This window comes from Solenopsis invicta, chromosome 5 (assembly GCF_016802725.1).
Source record: "Solenopsis invicta isolate M01_SB chromosome 5, UNIL_Sinv_3.0, whole genome shotgun sequence".
NCBI lineage: Eukaryota > Metazoa > Arthropoda > Insecta > Hymenoptera > Formicidae > Solenopsis > Solenopsis invicta.
The window spans coordinates 14,873,015-14,897,865 of record NC_052668.1 but is presented as its reverse complement, the minus strand read 5'-3'; the positions used below and the strand labels follow the sequence as shown (position 1 = coordinate 14,897,865).

Below are 24,851 nucleotides of genomic sequence, written 5' to 3'. Positions count from 1 at the left end.
TTAGAACCCGGGAAGCATGCGACTTTCTGCTCTATCCCGACTTCACAATATTGAAATCGACGAATAATTGCACGATCGATATAACGAGCGCCGTCATTAGGCACTGTGATAACGTGAATCGCTAATACCTGACACAACTGACGTAGTCGTTCAAGACAATGTTATAGAATCATATAGGATGATTTGCGTAATCACATTGAGAGTCGCAAAAGAAAACAAGAAAAATTATTCGACTTAGGGAAGCAAATATTTGTATTATTTTTTTTATTAAAAGAAAAATTTAAATAATGGAAATCGTTTCAACTGAAAATTGTTTCATTTTTCTTCTCTTCAAACATTTTCTGTATGATATTAATGTTGTGAATTTCGTGTTAACATCGCGTCGTAGCTGATAAACAAATAAATTGTAAAATTTGTGATACGCTAATCATCTTCACGCGCATAAGTAATCTGGACTTTCATAATTACTTCTTATATTTAATTTATTGATTTTGATTCGTTAATTTAACAAATCAACATTTATTTTCTAATATTTGTTTTCTAACATTAGTATTAATTTAATTAATTTTTCTATATTACCGCTAGTAACAGATAAGTGTTTCGAATGTCCAAAGATGAAACATCCTGTATTTGATTTATTGCAAATTCGCGGAAAGAAATTTCCATCAAATTTGTCGCAGCGTCGTTAACCAGAATAGCGGTCAAGGTTTCATGCCTAAGTAGCACAACGCTTATCGACCTCCACGCGTAGTTTATTTCTGACTTGCAAGTTTGGCTCGTTCGAAACGTGAGTTCCGACAGCGCGCCAGACATTGTCGCGAATTCGTAGGCAGCGGTACCGGAATTGCACGAATTTCGACAACTGGCTTGAACGAATGACGTCCGAGATAAATTTTGCTTGCAAGATGATCGTACGAATGGAGAAAGTTAGGGTCATTCCGATACTGTGATAAAATACTGATGGTAAATATAGAATGATCGAAAAAGTATTATCCGCCTGTTTGATTAATGATTATCTATCGTGAGTAGAATTCCAGAATACTCGAGTAAAATAAACATTTAATTATTACATGACGGCGTAGTTATCTCGATGGTCAACTTAATGTCAATCCAACGTGTAATTACGTGTGTAATCAACGGTAGAAGATCCGGTAAGTCAATAAAATCGGCATGACAAGTGACATATCGATTGTTTATATAGTTTCTTGAACAATTTTTTCTGCTTTTTTTCTTTATTTTCAATTCTATATCAGTTATTTAATTAAATAATAATTATATACATTAAAATAAAATTTATGTTGATGATGTTTCTTATTATTAATTTATTATGCAATTATTATGCATTTTTCACATGTTTTAGGTCAATTTCTACGTATATCTATCTTTAAAAAATTAGCTTTATTAAAAGCTTTTTGACTTAAGACAACTAATTTGCTTGCTTCCGTTTATTGCACTGTATAACAAAGAATTAGTTTCTCTCTTGATTTTTTTTTAGAAATAAGGATCAGGGTGTAGGTCAATTTTTGGTAAGTTGTGAAAAATTTTTCTACGATGGTAAGAATCAAATTTCAAAATTATCAAGACTTCTTGCGTATGAAAATAATTTACATTGACGTCGACGTCAAAACTGTTAATAAAAATAAGAAAAAGCGTATTCTTCACATCGTAATGCCTCATTAATATATAATGGAGAAATAAATTTAAAATTATATTCAATACAAAAATTGAAAAATAAAGGAAAAGTAAAATAGTAGAAATAAAGTGGTGTATACAATATGAGTAAATAATTAGTTGATCAATTTTCAAAATAATCACTTTATCATTGATTATTTGTCCTATCCCCCTCGTGCTTTTTCACAACTATTAAAACTGGATGTCTTATGGATGTCTGTCGTTTAAAAAATGAGTCCACACAATATATTTGAGAAATTCTACTTTAGATGATATTCTTTTTTTTGCATTCTCATATATGCCTCTCTTATTTAGAACCTAAAAAGTCTTCAAGATGTGTTTCAAGTTCTAAAGTCTTCCTTTCCAACAAATTGTAAATTTGTAAATTAAAGCCTTTTTTTTAGAAAAATCCCCATATAATATTAACCTCAAATTTTAGAAATTATAGATTGATCGTTGACAGTAAACTCGCAAATTTTGATCACGAGTCTTCGAAGTATCATATATAGAACTTTCATTATAAATGTACCTATATTGAGAAGGTCGTATCGATTTTTTTCCCTGGTGCCCAACGGCAAACATACAATTTTAACCCGGAAAGAACGTAAGTTTTCTATGCATACATTACGAATGTGTTGAGTGAATCCTGTTATGAATGAATTTTTTATGCATGTTTAAGAAAGAAAGTTCTTTGAATTTGCCGTTGTGGCATGTAACGAGACGCTACACCTACAGAAAAGATTTCTGGATTCAATGCTATTACTTTTTTTATGTATTATGAAAAAAGATTGATAGAGACAATCATAATTATTTTTGGAAAAAACTATATTATTTTTACATACATTTTTTGCGATAAATTTCGAACTTGTTCTAAAAATGTTTGTAAATCTTCTGGTGTTCAATCTTAACTTTAATGTCATTTTAATGCATCTACATAATAATTTAGTCGTACGTTAATGAATTGCAATATATTATATTACGTTTTAATAATATTAAATACATTTTATAATGCTATGAAATGCTTTTAACAGTATATGTATCTAATCGTGTTATCAATGTTAATTTTTTTAGCAATATGCTTTAAATTAATTTAAATAGTCTATTTTTGTTCAATGTTAATGTTAATAAGATGAGGCATCGTATCAGTCGCATGGCTGCAGACTCATCTATCATTCTTAGCTATTATTATAATCTTCTTACAATGGCATATATTTTATCAAAATTTTTTGTATTATGTTGCACGTAATAAATTAAATTAAATTAAAAATGAAAAAAATTTTTTTCTAAACGGGGCAAATTTGTATTCGTCATGCGTCCGTAGCATGATGGCTTTTTTAGCAAGATCATTCTCAGCGAGATTTTTTTTCTTCTCCAATCACAAAATTCAAGATAACAAGTCTTCGTGCTTAAATATCGAGCATCGGATCATAACGAGGATACCTAGACTTTGAACTCAATTCTCGAATATCTCGAAACAATAACATATTCTCGCTTCTCCGAATTTTGGGGATGTCTTTCTTTCAAGATTTTAATCAAGGACGAAATTAGAGAAGCGTGTGAATTTGACTCGAATCAACTTCTCCTTACCAGTCTTCCTTCACTATCTTGCCTCTGTTATTACTCGCGATTGTCGTTATGTTGACACACACGTACTACGTTTAATATATCATATTCCGCATGCCGAGCTCTTATATCAACGGTACTCAATCGGGTTTCCACTTCAGACAGCAAGTTGCGCTTCACGCGAAAGCCTCGTTATTACTGTCGTCGCTTAATCGCAGTCAATCAGCAAAAATATCGCCGCAAATGGTGTATAGACATTAAAAATTATTATCTAGTGAAGTGGCATTCCAACAGTTACGATTATAATAATTACGAATTATCAGTATTCATTGTTAATTTGCAATAATTTCTTTGACGATTTGTGATAATCATTGATATTTCTTCCACGCAACGTTATTTTTCCTGCAACGTGAGACATTGCGTGGAATAAATCTTGAAATTTCCTAGGAGCACTCAATGATATAAAATTGCATATGCAAAAAACGCATAATCAGTGCATCGTGAAGAATAGAAGTGTAAGTACTAATGAAGATTACGTGCAATTAATTTATGAACATGCGATTTGCTGAAACTTAAAAGTTTTAAGGTAAATATCCCAGTAACCTACTAAGGATATGATGATGTAAAACCAAGATAGTTAAATTTTTCTAAAAGAATTTACGATAATTTAATTACGTAATTAATTAAATATATAAAAAAATCTTTAATTATTCCAAAATTATAAAAAATGTTTAAAACAAATAAATGAACCAATATCCGAACAATCCAAAATGCTTAATTTAAATACTTATTCTTAAATGCTATATTTTTTTCTATTGTTTATAGAATAAATATAAGAAAGTATTATCTTGACAAATACGTAACGTTTCTTAAAAAATTTTAAGAACATCATTGAAATCTCAATTCTAACATTCGTGTAACAAATTTATTTTTTAACGTTAATATTTATTTAAAATGACCTACTTTATAAATATCTTTAATTATTTAAAAATTACATTTAAATTAAAAAAAAAAGAAATACATTTAAGATTAATAAACAATAATAAGTTTCTGGTGCAAGTGTCTTGGTATAGAGACACGTTTATAAGGTAAATGTCCCAGTGAACAAAGAAAGTGTTTCGATAGATTTAAAGAGCGAAAGCATCGAAAAATGTTAAAGTTTCTCGAAAAAATGAAGAAGAAGGAGAGAAAGGGAAAAGAAGAAAATTTGATCAAAGATGCTATAAATCTGTAATAATTATTAAAGAATTAAATGATTAAAAACATCGCGAGAAATGTAAATTCTCGGATCTTTCAAAGACATCCTTTATGCATCTAAAGATTTAAAATGAAGCAATGTTAAAATGTGAATTATCGATTGGCTATCAATGACCGACTTCGTGGAGGATGTTTAACATGTAGATGTAGACTCATCACATAATGTTAGTTATATGCAGACATGATAGCGACCCTTTTTACGCAAGAAAACGTTAATTTTATCAAAAGGCAAGTAGTGAATACAATCACAAATTTGCAACCGCAAAGTTGGTACAACTTTTGAATGTTTTTGCTAATTAACCTTAATGAACAGTCAGCCGCAAGATATTAGCAACGTAAGTATAAATTTGTGATAAGTTTCGCGCTATTTTCAAATTCGGCACGAAATGCGTATTCACGCATAAATTTACGTACACGTGTTAAAATTGTAGATTTAAACGCACTATATTTTTACATGATTATTATTTCCATTTCTTGACAATCCTCAAAGTCTTGCGGGATTGCAAGTACGACGATCTTGTAGAATCTTTTGTTACTTCTGCACGCTCAAAAGTAATTCTCATTGCGTTATCAGGCAGCGTCGGACCACTTTGTGATCTGTCGCGTCGGAGTTTACGTTTGACATTGACCCTTAGCCACAACTTTCGATATCTTCTTGCTCCTGTACTTCAATTTTTATGTGTATTTCTCCGGGGCGTTTGCCGCAGATACATGCAATCGCCAAGTATCGCGGGCAACGATGTTTTCGGTTCTCAAGAATAAAAAGTAGTCGTGTTAACCATTCACGAGAGCAAAAATCTCAGGCGCCACTTTATTGAGAAGACAAAGTACGTAATGTTTCGAATTATATTAATGGCTTTTCTTTACGTAATAATGATATAAATATAAGTAATTATATTTTATTTCAATAATTTAATTTAATTTAATTTATTGCGTGCAGCATAATACAAAAAATTTTGATAAAATATATGCCATTGTAAGAAAATTATAATAATGACTGAGCACACAATAGGTGAGGCTGCAGCTATGCGACTGATTTGTCTAACCATTTGTCTTATCAATATTAAACAAAAATAAACTATTAAAATTAACTTGAAGCATATAAATGAAAATCGTTAAATTATTAATTATTAATTAAAACAATAAACTTCTTTACTGTAATGATATAATATTTTCATTGAAACCACGTTCAATAAAATTGTTTAAGTGGAAAAGAATTCAATATTTTTCAAATAAATATTCATTTTAAGATATACATACATATTATTTGAAAAGTTAAATAATTTCAATTTTTAGTTCACGTAATGATTGAATTATTCCAATGTATAAATTTCTTTGAATTTAAGAAAAATTATTAAATCCAAAAAGACATTTTTGTCTGCGTACGCACTAGCACAGTCTCCAATCGAATTCTCTATTAATTCAGCAGGTATAGGTACTGCATTCCAATTTAGAAATCTGTTTAGAATTCGTTAAACGTTATTATATATTTTTAACATTCTCTAATATTTTCGACGCCTACATTTACCTACGTAATATCCGATATTATCTGCATTGTAATTATCATATTAAGTGGGTTGAAAAGCGACCGTCATCCAACATCGTTAACCGCGTGCCAGGTCGTCAAACTTGCGCTTGATCTTCATTATTATCTCGATCGAGGCGCGCGTCACGAGCCACTTGATCTCGTCACGTTCGGACAATGCCGGTTGCTCAGATCGGCTTCCCCCTCGAGTCCCCCGTTTGACATTTTCGCGAGGATACTGTTCAAGCTCCATCGGACTTTGCACCGTGCAACCTAAGTCGCTCGTAACAGAAGTGTTAGAGTCTCCACTCATTTTTATCGGATTTTTATCGGACTCAATTTACTTGAATCGCGTAATTTATTGCTTACGCCATTATAAGAGGGGCGCTTGATTGCGTAGAGAATTCAGAGCTTCTTTCTCCGAACAGCAAATATTGCCATCATCTCGGACATTAAAAAAATATACGTGGTCCGTCAGCTTTAGTTTAGCGCCTGTAAGTTAGTCCGTGTTACTTTCTTCTTTCTGGATGTCTTTTAAATCAAAATATTCCGAACGGTCTTAAAAGTTCTTTTCTTTCAGTTTGAGTTATCCAGTTGACGGAACGGGCTCCGTTTTCTTTTTTCTTCTTTCTCTTATTCAACTTTCGCCAAGTGTAAACCTAGCGTATCAAATATTCCCCTTAGGACGATGAAGAACTCGAACGGCATGAAGAACCCCATAGATGTCGCAGACCCGAACGAAAGCACCACGCTGAGGCAAAAATTGGAGACCTTCGATGATATGTTGCCGTATGTCGGTGACTTTGGCAGATATCAATGGCTGCTTCTATTGGCCTTGCTTCCCTACAGCGTGGCGTACGTCACTCTGTACTTCTCGCAGTTCTTCCTCACCCTGGTGCCGCATGAGCATTGGTGTAAGATAGAGGAACTGGTCTCTTTGAACATTACTCAGGAAGAAAGGTAAAATTTTCGTAACGATCGCGCTCATTGAGATTCTAAATTATTTTATAATATTTGAAATACTTTAAAAAATTTATATTCTAATTTAATTATTACCATATTCGACAACGTACATCTTTGCGATTTATCAAAATAATTTTGGATTGTGGAACGGAGTTGTTTAAAAAAAAAATTGGTTAATCGGGTTCAAGTCTCTCGGTTTTTTTTTGCACAATGCTATCTTCTTGTTATCTGCAAAGAGATATTTCGTATATTAGAATCGATGTTTTCAGAGTGGAGATTGGCATACCGAAGTCGCAAAATTATCCATATTACGACCAATGCCATCAGAGAGATTTGGATTTCGCTGTATTAGAGCACAGGAAAGATATTCGCTCGATCGAATGGAAGGTAAACAAAACCATGGACTGCAGTCAATGGGAGTACAATTACACGCAGATTCCATATGCCAGCATAGCGGCTGAGGTGAAGTATACCTTAAATGCGTCTCTCACGTCGTGTGTACAAAATATATGGAAAATACGGAGAGAAAATCGAGATTCGCGAGTATCTTCTCTTGCCAAACAATCGTGCGATTAATCGAGATTACGAGCAATCTTTTCCGTGATTTCAATCCTAATTCATTCAGTGGGAAGAGATGAAGAAATAAGATAAAAATTAATTTTACGTAACTCCTGTAAACGCAGAAATGTAACAAACATTGCGTGCCTCGCGTAATTTAAACTATTGCAGAAAGAAAGAAAGAGAATTTGGTAACAGCTACTAAATGTTAAGTAAAAAATGTCAATTAAATATTTGATCAATGTAATTAAAAATAATTTTACTTTCCAATTATTTAGTAAGTATTACCAATTTCGACTATTTGATTATTTTATTTCTTCTTTTCTCGCCGCAATAAAAAAAAGAATTCAATAACTACCAAATGTTGAATAAAATAATGTCAATTAAATTTTTAATGAATATAACTAAAACTAATTTTATTTTCCTAAATTTATTTTTCTAATTAAATTTATATTTACTAAATATGTGGAAAAGTAAAATTCAGGAATGCAATTTTTGTAATATTAAAATTTATGAAAATAATTTTTTTACTAAATATTAACCAAATATTTAATTCGCATTATTTCATCTGATAGCTATTAGCAAATTCTTTTCCTCGGTGCAAGGAAGAGAAGAAGAGATAAGATAAAAATAAATGCGTAAGTGCAAAAACGTGATGAACGTTGCGTTTCTTTTTGCGCACTAATTCTGGACCCTTTGCGATTAGCTAGATTGGGTATGTGACAGGGAATACCTCATCTCGACGGCACAGTCGATCTTTTTCTGCGGCTCTATCGTCGGTGGTTTACTCTTCGGATGGATCGCCGATCACAGAGGCCGAATTCCCGCCTTGATGCTCTGCAACGGCATGGGGCTCCTGGCCTCGATCGCGACTGCGAGCGCGAATACCTTCTGGTCCTTCGCCGTCTGTAGATTTCTTACCGGTCTGGCTTTCGACAATTGCATCAACATCCCGTTGATTATCGGTGAGCGGTTGGCGAAAAATGATTACCTTCACAACGACGATCGTTCGCGTCGCTTGCAGCACTGAACAAGAGATTCTATTTCGACATTCAGCCAGAATTATACGCGAAGATACGTGGTCAATATTTTTTCTGACGTGTTACATAAATCTCGATTGTGGATCTCTACGGCAACGATGCGCGTATATAGTTTTCATTGTAACGAATGGTATTACGTGTAGACTACCCGGAAGAGCTCGGCAGAGATGAAAGATCGTTGTATTCGATCTGTGACGGGTTTTATGAATATTTATAAGTGTAAATATTACGGCGCGCAATTCATTCTGTACGTAATTTCATTGTTAGCTGTCTTACGTAAGCTATTAATTAAGCATCTCGCGTGCTATTAATTATTCTGTTAAACTGAATATTTTGGCACTCTTTTTATATTGATTAACGAATTCAAACCTTGTCAGTGCTCGAGTACATGGCCGTGAACAGGCGAACCCTTGTCGTTAATATCGCCTTCGGCGTATACTTCGCCATTGGAAGCACAGTTCTGCCGTGGATCGCGTACTATGTCGCAGATTGGAGATTCTTTGCCTATGTCAGCGCGATCCCGATGATGAGCGTCTTTATCACACCGTGGATTCTTCCCGAGAGTGCTCGGTAAATAAATATCGTACGAATTCTTAATCTTCATTCTGTACGCAATTTCATTGTTAGCTGTCTTACGTAAGCTATTAATTAAGCATATCGCATGCTATTAATTAACCCAACCATTCAAATCACAAATACACTTACTCTCAAAAGTATTTATCTACATTGTTCTTTCCCAATTAAATGATGCAAATTTTGAAGAAGACTGAATTACCATCTTTCCTAACCTTCGAGATGTTGGACTTAGGATCTTGATAACTAAAAATATTTTACATATATAAAAAAAATACAACAGAATTTACTATATTCTCAGAACAGAACTAGGCATAATGAACAGAATTAGGCATAGAAAAGAAATACATAAAAAAACTTGGAGTGAGTAAATATTTTTGGGAGGTAATGTACATAAGGTAAAATGAGTTGGGGAAAGATGCCATGCTTGTATTTTTTTCTGGAATAGCCTTATTATGTTATAGAATTAAATCGTGAAAAATTAATAATGTTGCGTCCGACGAAAATGCGTTCGCGGATTTCCCGGCGGGACGCACATTCGCTTACCTTTACTAACGTATGAATAAAACACTCCACCGATTTAAGAGAGAACACTGGCTTTATTGGCAAGTGACAGAGCTCGTCACAATTAAGCGTTCCCAGAACACGTCAATCAACTCGACAGTTTCGTACTTTAGGCAAGAACGTAATAATACAATATTCCTGAGGCCTTTATTTATTCATATAAATAACCTAAGGAGAGTAGAAAGTTCAAGTTTCATTTTTGATATTCCAAACTTTCGGGAAAAAATAATTAATCAAGCTTATCAAAACTGACATTTTCCCAAATATAAATGGGGAAGATGCCATCTCATGTAAAAGATGTCACGAGCATTTAAATAATATTGTGATATTTAAATAATACGTAATAAAAACTTGCATGTTTATTTACAGCAGACAAGTTTAAATTATAAAAACACAAAAATAAATTATGAAACGTAGATGGATAATTTGGGAAGCAACTTCTTTTACTTTGGTACTATTACAAGTTTAAAATAATATTTGGCAAATATAAAATGTTCAAAATTTGTATATAAAGTACCCAAAAATTTAATGAAGGTGTCAAACTCGAAAAATTATATTTTGTATATATTAGCATTTTGTGATAGAAAAAGATGTCACTGCAGTTCGTATACATATAATGATTTTATGAAATATAATCTGTGCTAAACAGGAGATTACCATGAAATATGGTTCAAAATTGTATAACAATTATTTAGTTTTAAAGTAAGCATAGAGCTCAGTTATTACGTCATATATTGCAAAGAACACATTTCACGACTTATCACTTTGTATTCTTACAAATCTTTATCGATTCTTTAGTATCGGAAATTTCTTTCATAGTTTTGCAACAGTCTAGGGCATACTTATGCCCAATCAGAACAGCTAACTTCTTATTTATGAAAAAACTATTATCAAAGTGGCTTTTCTCTACAACTGGCATCTTCCTCCGATTTACCTCAGTAATTATTTAATTTTGTCATCAAACGTTGTTTTTTATCTTTCCGATTTAAATCAAATAAGAATGACGTTTAATCAAATAAACAAACAGTCTTAACGATTTCTAGAAATTCATGATGCTTGTAGAAATTCATTGCAGTTGTAAGCTCGTTTCACTGTTATTTCCGTCAAATAGAACACTGTTTCGCTGTTAAGGTGGTTCGTCGCCAACGGCAGAATAGATAAAATGGTGCAGAAGCTGCGACGGATTGCCAAAATCAACAGAAAGTGTCCCGACACGCGCATCTTCGAGGTCTTTATTGTAAGTAAAAGTGATAACGAGACGCAAAGCTGACATGAGACCGTGACCTAAATTCGTTCACGTTATCGTCTTTACAGAGAAACTTGACCGCGACCGACACTCAAAGGGAAAGCGCGACCATCTTCGATATTTTGAAGTTACCGCGTCTAGCGAAGAACGCCATCCTGCTAATATTCTTTTGGTGAGTAACACGTAACTTAATTTTCTGCTACCGTTTCGTCGCGTCTTCTCCCTTATTCGATATATCCTCCTCGACTTCGTAGAACATTAATTTTTCAAGATATCGCTTTCTCATTTCGCGAGAGGATATATTTTGACGCAATCTCCTTTCCCGGAAGCAGCTACAGAGTTTGGCGACGCGTCTCAGGTTCTATCCATTAAATTTATACTGCGCTGCTGCTTTCGAGATCGGACGGTATATTCCGCTTTCCACTTTAATGCATTAGATACGGCGACGAAGTTACGGATGTACTTTCGGTATTTTCCAGGTCCTTGACAATGATAGCTTTCGACGGCCACGTATACTCGCTTAAGCTGATCCCGAGTTCGGTGTTCGTGTCCTTCTCTCTCGCCTGCGCGACCGAGTTGCCGGCCGGGCTGCTGCTGACATTGCTATTGGATCGCTGGGGTCGCCGATTCTGCGGATTTATCACCCTAGCCATGACTTCTTTCTTCAGCTTCGCTGAACTACTATTACAGTCGAGTAAGTACATACGCACGTGCTTTTAAATGTCTTTCTTACAAAAATCGAGCGATCAGTTGTCTCATGCGTTTTATCGTTCAGTCGCAGCAAAGCTGACAATGTCGGTGCTCTCGCGATTTTGCTTGAATATGGCAGCTAACGTGGGCCTTCAATACGCCGCTGAACTGTTGCCGACCCCCATCAGGACACAAGGCGTCGCACTGATCCACATTTTTGGCATTATCGCTCATTCCATCGCGCCATACGTAGTGGATAGCGTAAGTTAATTTTTTTTTTTTAAGTAAGAAAAAAAACGTTTTATCAAACTCTATTCTGCGTTATGATCGACGATGTAACTAATATTATTGGGAAGTTATTTTACAACTCTAGTAAAGAGAGAAGTTTAATTATATTTAATATAATTAAATATAATTAAACTTCTTAATTAAATTAAATTATATTCCATTATAAATAGTTTATTGTACAAACGATTGAAAAACTTCAAGAAATTTTTATTCTTATACAAATTGAAACACTTTTTAGAAATACTGAGGAAGTTACATCTTTTCTTGAAATTTTTCATATACGTGAATTTTGAAATGTTCTAAAATTTCTGCAATTTTATTGAGATATAATATGTAGAATAAACGCTGTAAATTCTCATTTTAGACAAGACTACCAGTTTTATCCGCTCGGTATTTAGTCAATCAATCGAAAATGTTTCAGGCCAAGATTTGGGAAGGACTGCCGATGATGATCATTAGCATCGTATCATTTGCAGCCGCTACTCTAATACTGTTCCTACCAGAGACGCTCGGCCGCGATCTTCCGCAGACTCTACGTCAGGGAGAGGAGTTTGGCAAGGAGCAAAGTTTTTGGACGCTACCCTGCTGCGAGAGACCGCGTTCGAATCGACATCGACATTATCGTCCAAGCGAGCTGTAGTCATTTCAATTCAATTCAATTGTTATATAACAATTGAACAATTAACAATTGTTACATAATTATATAACACTTGGTGCGATCGCCGAGGAAATGTAGTTAAAAAAAAAACCTGCGCCTCGCGTGGCACGTGATAATACGATAAGTAAGCATTTTATTTTGTACGAATTAACCAAGTTCACAGACAAGATCGGAATGATTTCCCGATCTGAGGAGCATTTTCTGGGAGGATTTACTTTTGAGAGTAAATGCATTAGTTTACATGTGGATGAAATAACTTGTTCTTTTATTTAATACTATTATTTTGACCACCTTCAGATGGCGATGAGCGAAATATTGACGTCTTCCGCGATTTTCGAAAGAATTTCCAAGTTTGGCAGTGAAAGGTGAAAAAAGTGTTTTCATGCCGTGCCTATGTACATTAAATTATCTAAAATTTTCTACTTATGTAACGAAAATTAATTCGCGGTTGCTATCACCGCTAGCAATTTCGCAACAATCTCTTGATGACATATCAAGAAAGCGACGGCAGGCTCTTTATCTGTTTGCATGGTTCATCTAAACCGTCGCATCCTTTCAAGAATATCAAATATAACAAGATGATCTCCGTATTTGTATCTCGATACGGAAAATGAGTTGTCCTTTATGTACCGGCTCAGAGACATCGTTCATCGGAAAGACAAGGAACAATGAGCGAAGGGATGAACATCCCTTTGTAAAAGACATTTTAATTCAACTGAGTTCGTAGAGAACAATGTATATGAATAGCACGCGATATTTATCTACACTGCCGCTCAAAAATATTTGCGCGCTCTGATTCTTGTATGCACTTCTTTTGCGCCTATAATTCATTATATGCTTTAAATATATGATATGTAAAATTTTGAGCCATCAAGATTACTATCAAGCTCAATATTTAGAAAATTAGGACGAAAGATTGAAATTCATTCTTTATTTCAAAATTCCCATCAATTCAAGGCAAAGAGGGGAAATACTTTTGAGCAGTGTACTTGGCGTACGTTTACTCGTGAGTAAATAAAACGCGGCATTTGGCACACTAGGCTTCTGTGTAATGTAAAAAATTCAAGATTTATCGATATTACACCGATCTCCGATCCCTGTGATATCTCGCGAACGGAACGGAGAAGCTCACCCGCCACTCTAGGCTGCGTTCGCGGAGCGTGCTGTCAGCTCTATTGTGTCATTTTATCCTTTATTCTACGTTTAATGAACAATAAAGATAGAATGACGGAATCACGCGCTTCCCGAACACAGCTCTAGTCTCGCTAAAACTACTTCAAATAGCTTTGTACACACAGCTGCATCCTGAAAAAGAGAGAGGAGAAAGTCGAAATGGAAACGTCGCGTCGCGATGGAAACGATTCGGAAAAGTAATCTGGCACTCTCGTATCGACGGTCGCGTCGACTTCGATGTTGCGCATTCGCGTTGGCACTCGTATCCATCTGGAGCGTGTAGTATGTACACCTAGTCGGATGCGCGGAATTGAATCCTGCATTCTTATATCTCGTATTTGCGTCCCGCGCCACTTCTGCTGCACGTTATTGCACTTGATGTGTCCATCGCGTCATTCAGTTTAACACCTAAGATCACACACACACACACACGCGGACAATTTGGCCGCGATATTTACATAACGATTTGGCAAATTACCGTCAACGAATACCGTATGAACGGCCGTTATAATCTCGTACAGTCGATAGTTTGAATACTACCGTGATGGAAGGCTGAGTTCGTTATGCCTTCCTTCTTCATCTTCTTCCTCAGCGATTTCTTTAACTGCGGAGTTCTGTACAAATTTTTTTTTAGAGATAATAAGTTTGTGAGATCATTATTACGAGATAAAAATGAAGAGAAGCTCTCAATATTTTTTTTTTTAAGAAACGAGAGAAAACGTGAACGCAAGAAAAAGGGAGAAAAAGAGAGAACTTACGAGGATATGCAGGGGATCCACCAAAAGCTCTGATCCGTGCCAAAGTCGTTACCCTCCTGCAAAGTTTCAGGCAACTCCTGATCTAAAGTTTCCGGTAGCGCTAAAGTTAAGAACGCATCGAGAAATGACAGAAGGCCAAGAGCTATCAGCGGCAAATGCTGATTGATGTCGGCCTGAAAATAATAATAATGATCGACCCAATTAATCAACCTGATAATAATTCAATTTCGTTGATCACGCACGGAGAGGATCAAGATACTTTACCAGATAGATCACGTAGGGTCCGACGATGTGAGCGATGTAGCCAATAATGTGAATCAGAGACACACCTTGCGCCCGCACTACGGTCGGCAACATCTCGGCTGCGTATTGGAAACCGATATTCGCGGCGATATTGACACCCAGGCGCGCCAAAATTGCCATAGTGACGGTTAGTGCACCTGCAATATCGCGGGTTATGCAAATGCGGCATACGTTTACAAAAGCGCTGTTTCGCGATCCGATGAGACTCTAGGATATTCATAGTCCATTCTTACGTTTCAAGTACCGTCATAAGATACCATCAATCAATCACAGCATTTTAAGATATTACTCGAGATAGGGTCTTGAAAAGATCAACAGAATCGAGAATCTTGTCTTCCTTCTTTTTATTTTTTATTCTTTTATATCTTGAGAATTTTATTTTTTTTATTTTCTTTTTTAAATAACTTATAAGATAAACTTGAGACTACTCGGGTAGCAAATTAATGTTACTTGACGTCACTTGAACGTTTTTGATGACATCTTGACGTGAAAATGACGTCAAATAATGTCAGCTTACTATCTGGATAATTAATGAGAGTGATAATGTAACTTACCCGGGGGAGTACCGATGGCGATAAAGGAGAAAATGCCGCATATGAACATAGAAGCGAAGCCCATCCATCGTCTGCCCCATCTGTCGAGGAAAAGTGCCAGCAAAATCGCCGCCGGAAGTTCGGTCATCGCGGCTAAAGAAAACGACGTGAATACGTCGGGATCCAAGAGCTTCATGTTCCAAACGTGTCCGTCGAATACCAGAATCATCAACAGCCTGAGAGTCAATTAACCAATCAACAGTTGTGTCGAGCGAATAGGGCGAATAGATTGGAACTGATCTCTTCGGTACTTACCAATAAATAACGAGCATGACGGTGATGCGAGCCAGCCGGGGCAATTTGAAGAGGTGCAGGACCGTGTACTGGTTATGCGATTGGTCCTTTTCGATCATGCTCCTGCAGCTCTTTTCAAATTCCTCGAACACCTCCTGCTTCACTTCCTTGCCGTTGACCTTGGCGAATTTCTTTAGCATGATAATTGCCTTGTCAACGTTGCCGCTCATGATGTACCATCTAAGAATAGGCAAATTATCACGCACCTATCGACTGTCTTTTTAATGCCTATTTGCATCAGAAGAACAATTACAAATTCATTTATTAGAAACAAAAAAGTTTAAAGCAAGACAATAGTTATTTTATTTATATTACAAATTCGACGCAAGACGATAAGAGTAAGGACAAGTACCGTGCACTTTCTGGGACGAGCCACGGACCGAGGAAAGCGACGATCATCGGGAACGCAGTGGCGACGCTTAAAATTCTCCAATCTGCGATCCAATATGCGATCCATGGCAGAAGACCAGCGGCAGCGGCAAAGTAAATCCCGAAGGACATATTTGCCACCAGAGTTCGGTATTTCGGACCGACGTACTCGATCACTGTGACCAAAGTTATCAGATCAGAGTAACGACAACCGGGAATATGATAATCGCAATGATAATTTCCGTCGCGTTAGAATTCTATTTCATTATTCAAATCGAGAGTTCAAAGTACTTTTAATCAATGCTACTGATTAGTAGAAAGAGAAATACCTATTCGTGTTTCCTTAGTAGGCCGCTTGTTCGGACAAAAAAAATAGATTTAAGTAATTTTTCATTCAATCGCGACGATACGTACCGATGATGAAGAGTACGTTGAAGCAATTGTCGAAAGACGATCCGACGATCATTCTTGCAATGCAGAAAGACCAAAAGCTGTTGCAGAACGCCGTGGCGATGGAGGCGAAGAATCCTACCGCGTTGCAGGATACCAACGCCGGGATTCTGCCGTAGTGATCAGCTATGTAGCCGAATATTAGACCGCCGATAATGCTGCCGACGAAGAAGGCCGACTGGGCGGCGGATCCAAGGAAAGTCTTGTCGCAAACCCACTCGAGCTGGCGAGATGGTACACATTATTATAATCGCGCGAAGATATTATTGTTAATAATGTCGTCACGATTTATTTATCTGCGTCTTTGTAGGTGAATATATGCTGTGATTAAACACCAAGATAATTTCTATAAATAATTTTTATCATGAGCCTCTCTTTTTAGCTTTATAAACTGCAGTGCTGAGAAGCTTGAATTGCATCAGAAAATGAAATAAACGATAAAATATCACACGAAAAAAATGTTATAGATTGATGCAACAAAACTAGCTTATTGCTTTACGCAAGTTTAATATTTATAATTACATCCAGAGAAAAGTTCCTTCAAGTAACAAAATATTTACTTGAATCAAAGAAATTTGTGCATTGCTATACGGTTAAAGAACAGTTCTTTGATTTAAAGAATTTCTTTTGGTTGTTTCTTTTGTTAAAATCAAAGAATACTTTGGTTGTGCAACGCTCTTCTAAATAACAGAAATATATTTTTAAAACCAGAACAACTAAATTAATTCTTACATTTCTGTCAATATCTTCTTTAAATTAAAAAATTATTTATTTAATTAAAATAAATAATTTGATCAAATAAAATTTATTTATTTAAAAAAATAATGTTATTTCTTGAAACTAAATAAATTTTTATTTTCTTCTAAGGTATTTTCACTTTACCTTAAAAAACCCAAGTTAAAGAAACGATTTCACCAATTTAAACAAAGCTTTTCTCCGAGTATACATAGATATAATTATACTTATGTAGTTATTTTTATAAAATACATAACTTCTTTACAGCGCCATTAAATCTACTATTGTTAGTTATACATGTTACACTTGCGTAGCAAGCTGCAGCTACAAGTTCTGCTATTTTTTTTCTGCGGTGAACAATAAGCTCATGTTACTTCATATTCATGAAAAATACAAATTCTCCTCGACGACGTGATCAGTATAACAATCTACTTTTATTGCGAATATTACGCAACGTCAAAAAATACCGGTACGTAAACGGGATTTTCGATAGCGGTTTCCTTTTCGTTTCGTAAGATTACAATGAAACCGCGCGATTAGCAGAAGAGAATAAGGATAAAATGCGCTAAGTCAGTTGATGTACCGCTGAGCGTACCGCTGAGCGCCGTCAATCGACAAGTTTATTAATCAATTAGCTGCGGCGACAGTGATTCACGACGAGTGATAATGCCGCGTCTTACCTCGGCGGCGATCGAAGCGTACGGTATCATCGTGTGATTGAAGGTCCATCCTTGCTTGCAACGGATTATCGGCCACGACAGATTGGCCTGTCTGACACCTTGCTCGAGCAGCTCGGTGTAATTCACATCGTACATGTAGCATCTCGAGAACAACGTGGCGCTCTCCAACCTCAATTCTTCGTCAGTAGCTGGAGGAATCCCTACCGCGATTCTATCGCGATCCAGACGCAAACAAAATCGTTAGGAAAACAATAAACTAATACGATATGCTTCTAATGCCTCTAATTTCGTTATCGCATCGTGATAAATGCTCCGCGACGAAAGAGTGACGCGCATCAAACAAATGGCACACTTGTGGTAATCTATGACCGAAGCGAGCATTACGCTACCCTGGTAAAAATTTTCGATAGAAAACGATAGAATAAAATTCTATCGTTTTGAATCTGATTCATGAATTCATTACTGTGAATGGTGCATATAGAGATTGTATAAGAGGATTTATAAAAATTTTCCGATTTCAGTAAACTAAGAATTTTCTTATTTTATTAACGTCGAGTTATTAGATGAGAAGGAGGTAATATGGCACTCATTTTTATTTTATTGAATAACTGTTAATAATCAATGTATTATATTAAAACTTAAACGATTATGTTCGTCAAAGTGTTGTTTAACATTCCAGACTTAAAGTAACGAAATATTTATTGCTTAGGACGTGATTTATAAAAATATGACAAAGTTCGTAATATATGTATCGGTGATAATATGGCTAGTCCAAAAATGAATTTAAAAAACAGCATTTTGCTACAAAATTATATATTTTTAATTTTTCATCATTTGAAATCTTCCTGATTTAAAATTTGCTAAAAAAAAAAGATTTAATCTTATAGATTTTATTTATTTCGCGCACCGAAAGAAACTTGAATAACCTAAGATTGATAACGATTTAATTTTTATCATCAATATGCAAATTATTCGTTAAATAACGATAGAAACCGATAGATGCTAACTCGTCATTTTACTAATATTCCGTTAGACACGATAGAGAGAATACGATAAAAAATCGTAGAATTTCTATCGTAAGTTTTCTATAAAATACAAATCTCATAGAAACCCGATAAAATACGATAGGATTCATATCTGAGCTCGCGAGCGTTTGCGATACAGCTTATAGAAAACGATACAAATTGATAGAAAGCCTACCGTTCTCAATCTTTCTCTATCAACTTTTTTTTACCGAGGTAGCGTGATTGCAGACGGGTTCTTCGATCCTGTCTACGGAGACGTGCCATTTTCGCCCAGGGAACGTCACTCTACACGATCTATACGTTCCATAAATCCTATGAAAAATAAAATGACAATTTTATCTCGAGGCACGCGCGTTTCTGCTATTCTCGGAGTATTCATATTTCATGCGACGAGTGTCTCTTTTATTCTCACTGAAAGTGATTGCCTTAATTATCGCATTAATAATTGATTTTAATAAATGCCTCGCGCGGATTTTAATAAATGCCTTTTCTTAAAGAAAAAGGATGATCGATAAAATAACGTAGTTTGTGCCTACTGTAACTTTCAAGCTTCATTTAATATAACTTTCAAGCCTCGTAACTCGAAAAGTACTTAATGAAAAATAGCTTTATTATAGTGTTTTGAAAAGCTCTTGATACTAGCTATTAGATTTTGGAATAAAAAATAGGGTATTTTATTTTAAAAAATCGATTTGACCTTGACTTGATCTTAACAACGCCATCAAAGGTCAAACTTTTAGAATTAGTTAATAGATCTTTTTAAATCTTACAACGTTTGTTTGAAACATTTCCTTCGGAAATGCTTAGTTTCCGAAATATTAAGGGATCCCGACACTTTCCGAACACCCTGTGCATCCATGCGCGCGCGCGCGCCATAGAGACACATAAGATAAAAAAGAAAAGGTAAGAAGATATCACGTAGAGAGTTTTTGTTCAGATTTCGACAAAACTTTACTACATTGAATGAGATTTTTAATACTTGCCCATCAATTATTTGGAAATAAATGTTTCCAAATCATCACATTCAAAAATATAAAATATAACGTGCATAAGAAAAGTTCCATCATTTAGGCACAAATTAAGTTATTTTGACGGTCTTCCTATCCTTTGCGGTTTCGTCTCGGTTGGAAGGAGAGGAGGAAAAGTCCGTTCTCAATTAGTCTTTTAGTGAAAAGAAGATTTCCCTGTCTCTCTTCTTTTTCTCCTTTTTTTTCTCCTTATCCTTTCTTTTTCTCTCATGGAATTCCTGTGGAATCCCTTCGAGGTCGACAACCAAACTGGTTTCCAGAAACTTCGGATACGGTTATTAAAAACCAGTAGAAACTGCTAATCGAGTCTTATCTGAATCACGTACGTAGCGATGGGATTTTCCTGCTTGACAATCATACATACAGAAACGCTCGGCATAATTATCTCCGCACAACACGCGAATCGCTAAAAACACTGGACAGTTATTCCGAATTACTTGGAAGCACAGAAGAGTGTACGTTTTAAAATGAGAAACACATCCGCCAGAGTTCGAAAATTACGTCTATTGAACGGTATGATTTTAACTCACACACGTCTATTTGCATTGATACGGAAAGCTTATGTCTCACTTAAGGAAAAAAGTGAAAAAAGATGTAATTATGCACTTCTATTTGTATAACACGTTTATGGCTGAAAGCATGTAAGAAATGTATAACGTAATTAGAGGCAATTATATTTCTTACTCTAGAAAAATGTTCTTTTCGCGGAACAAGGACGGAATTACTAGGACGTAAATTAAATCGCGTCGCGGAAGAAGATATTTATCTTTGTCGTCTCATTTTACTTCTTAAGTGGCGCAATCAGGAAATAATTTTATTATTCATGCTTTCTATCTCAAACAGCTTGTGTTACTTAATTTTGGGAAAGTCTGACAGAAACGTCGATAAAAATAATTAAATAATAAAATTTTCATTATTTTTATCAGCGTTTCTTCACCCAGAGAAAAGTTTTTTCGAGTAACAAAAAAAATTTATTTGAATCAAAGAAATTTGTGCATTGCTATACGGTTAAAGAAAAGTTTCTTTGATTTGAAAAAATTTTTTGGTGAAATGCAGATCTTTTTTTAAATGAAAGAAATACATTTTTAAAACTAGATTAAATTATCTCTTACATTTCTGTGAACTTTTTTAGAATTAAAAAATTATTTGCTTAAATTAAACAAATAATTTGAACAAATAATTTATTTACTCTAAAAAGACTACTCTAAAAAGAATAACGTCATTTCTTGAAATCAAATAAATTTTTATTTTCCTCAAAAGTATTTTCATTTCAACTTAAAAAAACCAAGTTAAAGAAATGATTTCATCAATTTAAACATAACTTTTTCTGGGTGTTTTTATTATTTTTCCCTTCAAGCAAGACAAAAGATAACACTAATTGAATCATTAATAGCTTTTGTGTGTATGTGGAAATAATAAAATTTCATTATGGGAGAAAAAGATGAATTATACAGTCTATACATTTTTTCTGATACTTTGTCAATCCATACAATTTCTGTAAATTTAATTACAATAGCTTCAAAGTATCTTTAAATACTTTTCCAAAAGCAAGCTAATTTGTAAAAAAACAAATTTGAAATTTTCGATTGTTAATAATCCAAAAATTATCGGTGTCATCACATTCTTGTAAGAATGACAAAACGGCGCAGGTAGTTCGAGACACACTATATAGACAAAAAGTCCAACACGCAAGGGTAAATCTATATATAAGCCAAGCCGACCATGGCCCAAGGTCTTGGTCAGCTCGAGCCGACCGAACTTGAACTGTCGTTATGAAATGAAGTTGGAAGAATTTCACTACCTTCCCCACTTCTTGTTCCTTGATATTGCAAGACAGTCTTAGGCATTGTTAAAACTTTCAAATCTCAGAAATCTTTCGTCTTTCGATTTTCCTTGCATAAAAATATCTTACAGATTCGCGTAAATTGCTTCGTGATAATTAGGTAAAATTTTAAATATTTTATTTTTCCATTTTTATTTATCTAAGTATTTTATTCATCACGATTATCTAAGTATGAAATGATGTTTATCTGTCGCTTTGTGAGTGCGCGTGTAAAATGTCGAGAGTGCCGAAAGTCTTGCATCTCCCAATTAAACTTACTTTTCGTGATCTGTGAGATTGTAGGCATCCAACTCTGGTATGGTACACCAATGCTCGGCGGGCACGAGAGTGATGAAGAATTGCGCGAAGTACAAAAAGGCGTAAACGAAGGTAAACGGTAGGAGCAGGAAGAACAAGAACCACTGGTATCTGCTCGCCTCGCCGACGTACGGTAGGATATCGTCGAAGTTCTCGATCTTCTTCTCAATCTTCTCGTTGCCCTCCTCGACTTTCGCGGACTCGGCCATGACCGTCATCGTCGTGATATCTGGAAAGAGTGACAGAAACGCCCACGCCCGTGAAACCCCCTGAGGAATGTTTACGGCGAAGAAGAATCGTCGAGTATCGACGGTGCCCACGTGGGCATGCGGTCCCGTTCGCTGAGACGGTAGACATGTGAGAACAAAGAACAAAATGCATAATGCGATAACGAGGCGCGAGACGCTCAGTATCATTACGCCGCTAATGAGCCGAGTGGATCTGCGTTTGTATGTGACGATGAGCGCAGGAAAAGAAAACAAATGGGAATAAATAAAAGATCGTTATTATGACATAGCAAACGTCACGACAACGCGTGTAACTGGTCTTCGTCTTTATACAATATTTTTGTTTAATGTTAAATACTAAACGACAAGATGGAACGTCGAAGCTGTAAACTATCTTGAAAGAGACGATTTTCTGACTGTTAAGTCGGAGTAAACATTTCGACGAACAACGAGTATGGTAATGAAGTTGACGTGATCAGACGGAAATGAGAGATAATAGAATTGACGATTACATGTCGATTTAATAATTTCGACGTTGAGTCATAGATTTAATAAAATTTAGAATTTTTTTCTCTCGTTGTCAGTGTGCAACGCTTTCTTCGAACAGATTTGGAGAAAGCGCCTTTGGGTGAATTCACAAATAATTCAGCGTATGTATCCTATGATCGCAGCCTATCGCCGCACGTGTTAAAATGAAAAATCGTAACGGCTATGTCATTGAAATTTACAAGATATCGAAACGACGTTGCATGAGCGACTTGAACGCCACATTAATTCAGTGCAGAAGTAATTACATTGAGCAATTATATATCGTCCTCGACGATACGTAAGACTCGACGCGTGTACGAGCAGCGTGTAAGTCATCAACGCTAATAATGCGATCAGATATTCATAAAGCGCGATACGCATTTGCGGGGGAGTACAGGAAATAGCTTTCAATAGAAATTTGCACTATAAAATAGTCGAACAAGAAAACAGGAACAATATCAGTGAAATCGCAGAAACAATGAAGCCTTGTTAATGTATTAATAACACACTGCTGTACTTCCGCTGATCCACTCGAATCTAATTAACATCCTGTCTCGTCTATCAATTTGCAATCCCTTGCCTCGTTAATTCAGTTTAATTTCATTGGCAGTTTAATTCCTTTTACTCGCTTTGTCCACTGATTCAACACTTGCCCCGTTTCGGGTGATCTATCAACCGTAAATTCCGTGATATTTTCTTATAACGGAAATAGGTAATTTCATATGGCAATGTAAGCATGAATGATTGACACTTCAGACAGTTAAGTAATTAACAGAATGTGTAGCAAACAACGTGATATAAAAATCAAGAAGTTATTCTTTTTACGAAAAATAAAAGAATATCGTGTAACTATTTACATGGAAAATTAGATTTTACGAAATTATTCGTTACATCTTTCTTTAGCTGTATCTCAGTTTTAACGGCGATATAGAAAAGAAATAAACTAGAGTCTTTCTTGTGCAAAAAAAATTTTTTAATATCTTCTTGAAAATCCTTCCGCATTGTGTAAAAAGGAGAGAGAGAGAGAGAGAGAAGAAATATCTGATGGCATGAGAAGTTACCTGTTGAGTCTCGTGAGGAGAGCAGTGTCAAGAATCACGATGAATCGACGTACAAATTAATCCACAAAGCGATTCACTTTACAAAGACCGTAAGGAATAAAGGAACGGAATATATATATATTTCGAGCGCGGAATGTGTAGAAAACTATATATTCCGATACAGTCTTGATCTCGCGGGATCGATCGCGCGAAAAAGTCTCCGTTGAAGGAGATCCCGATTTTCCCGATAGCTTCGTCGCCGATCGACTTTTCAGATCGTTTTCACGCACTACATTATTGTTTCGAGAAGCGCGCGGACTGTCGGCAGCGCAGCCGATTGGTGGGGCTTTATAGTCTTCCACTACAGATACAGAAAACCACGCGTTTCCCCACCTTGATGGGGAACCGGCAGGGACCGGTGGAAGCCAAGGCGCGGATCGGATAAAACGCGACCTGCTGTCGACGCACGGTGTGTCGCAACGGATCACGTTTTACGTGACGTCACGAGAAACGCGCGTATGACAAATGGGGATTTCGTGATTTTTTTGTCCTTTTCACCGCGTTCGCGTACGCACGCGCGCGATCGCGATCTCTCCTGATCGCGCACGCACTCGTTCCGCGAACGTCATCGGCCTCCTCTCCGCGGTGAGCCGCGACCTTTCGCGCGCAATGTGTTTCGCATGCAGGTGAGTGCACCGATGTAATAAGCGGGGAAGGGAAGAGCGCGAGTGTGCGTTATTTTCAACGTCCACTCGTCCGAAGGAACAAAGTCCCTTCGAAAAATCCAAGCGACATGTCAAAAAGATATCAGCATACTTTCAGATAAAGCAGCTATGTTAATCAGTGGGTCTAGGGCTCATTGTCAGTGCATGAAAAGATAAACTCTCTCTTGAAAAAAAGTCCCGGAAACCC

General features: G+C 35.8%; 2 protein-coding genes across 9 annotated transcripts in view; one reads left to right on the top strand and one right to left on the bottom strand.

Moving 5' to 3' along the window:
- Nucleotides 1–426: 426 nt before the first annotated feature.
- On the top strand, nucleotides 427–13,731 carry LOC105202331 (organic cation transporter protein). Of its 5 annotated transcripts, XM_026132667.2 has the most exons (11): nucleotides 808–963; nucleotides 1,083–1,151; nucleotides 6,701–6,976; nucleotides 7,249–7,441; nucleotides 8,244–8,502; nucleotides 8,955–9,147; nucleotides 10,846–10,951; nucleotides 11,029–11,132; nucleotides 11,440–11,654; nucleotides 11,736–11,911; nucleotides 12,360–13,731. In XM_026132667.2, the coding sequence occupies exons 3-11, from the start codon at nucleotides 6,705–6,707 to the stop codon at nucleotides 12,576–12,578; spliced, it is 1,737 nt and encodes a 578-aa protein (XP_025988452.1). In that variant the 5' UTR covers nucleotides 808–963; nucleotides 1,083–1,151; nucleotides 6,701–6,704; the 3' UTR covers nucleotides 12,579–13,731. The 5 variants fall into 5 exon arrangements, with proteins under 5 accessions (XP_039305018.1, XP_025988452.1, XP_011169091.1 ...); XM_039449084.1 differs by lacking the exon at nucleotides 1,083–1,151 and having other exon boundaries at nucleotides 427–963; XM_011170789.3 differs by lacking the exons at nucleotides 808–963; nucleotides 1,083–1,151 and adding an exon at nucleotides 1,168–3,749.
- The window catches only part of LOC105202329 (carcinine transporter), a 59,751-nt gene continuing 47,740 nt past the window's right edge, over nucleotides 12,841–24,851 (bottom strand). For 3 of the 4 annotated variants that reach the window (XM_011170784.3, XM_039449081.1, XM_011170783.3), the window contains 9 exons: nucleotides 22,106–22,373; nucleotides 17,952–18,162; nucleotides 16,501–16,759; nucleotides 16,070–16,262; nucleotides 15,679–15,897; nucleotides 15,385–15,599; nucleotides 14,792–14,967; nucleotides 14,528–14,700; nucleotides 12,841–14,383 (listed from right to left, as the gene is read on the bottom strand). In XM_011170784.3, the coding sequence (XP_011169086.1) occupies nucleotides 14,275–14,383; nucleotides 14,528–14,700; nucleotides 14,792–14,967; nucleotides 15,385–15,599; nucleotides 15,679–15,897; nucleotides 16,070–16,262; nucleotides 16,501–16,759; nucleotides 17,952–18,162; nucleotides 22,106–22,362 (1,812 nt within the window). In that variant the 5' untranslated portion in view covers nucleotides 22,363–22,373 and the 3' untranslated portion in view covers nucleotides 12,841–14,274. Of the gene's footprint in view, nucleotides 14,384–14,527; nucleotides 14,701–14,791; nucleotides 14,968–15,384; nucleotides 15,600–15,678; nucleotides 15,898–16,069; nucleotides 16,263–16,500; nucleotides 16,760–17,951; nucleotides 18,163–22,105; nucleotides 22,374–23,960; nucleotides 24,841–24,851 lie in introns of those variants that run through there. The other variant, XM_011170781.3, reaches the window with a different exon arrangement.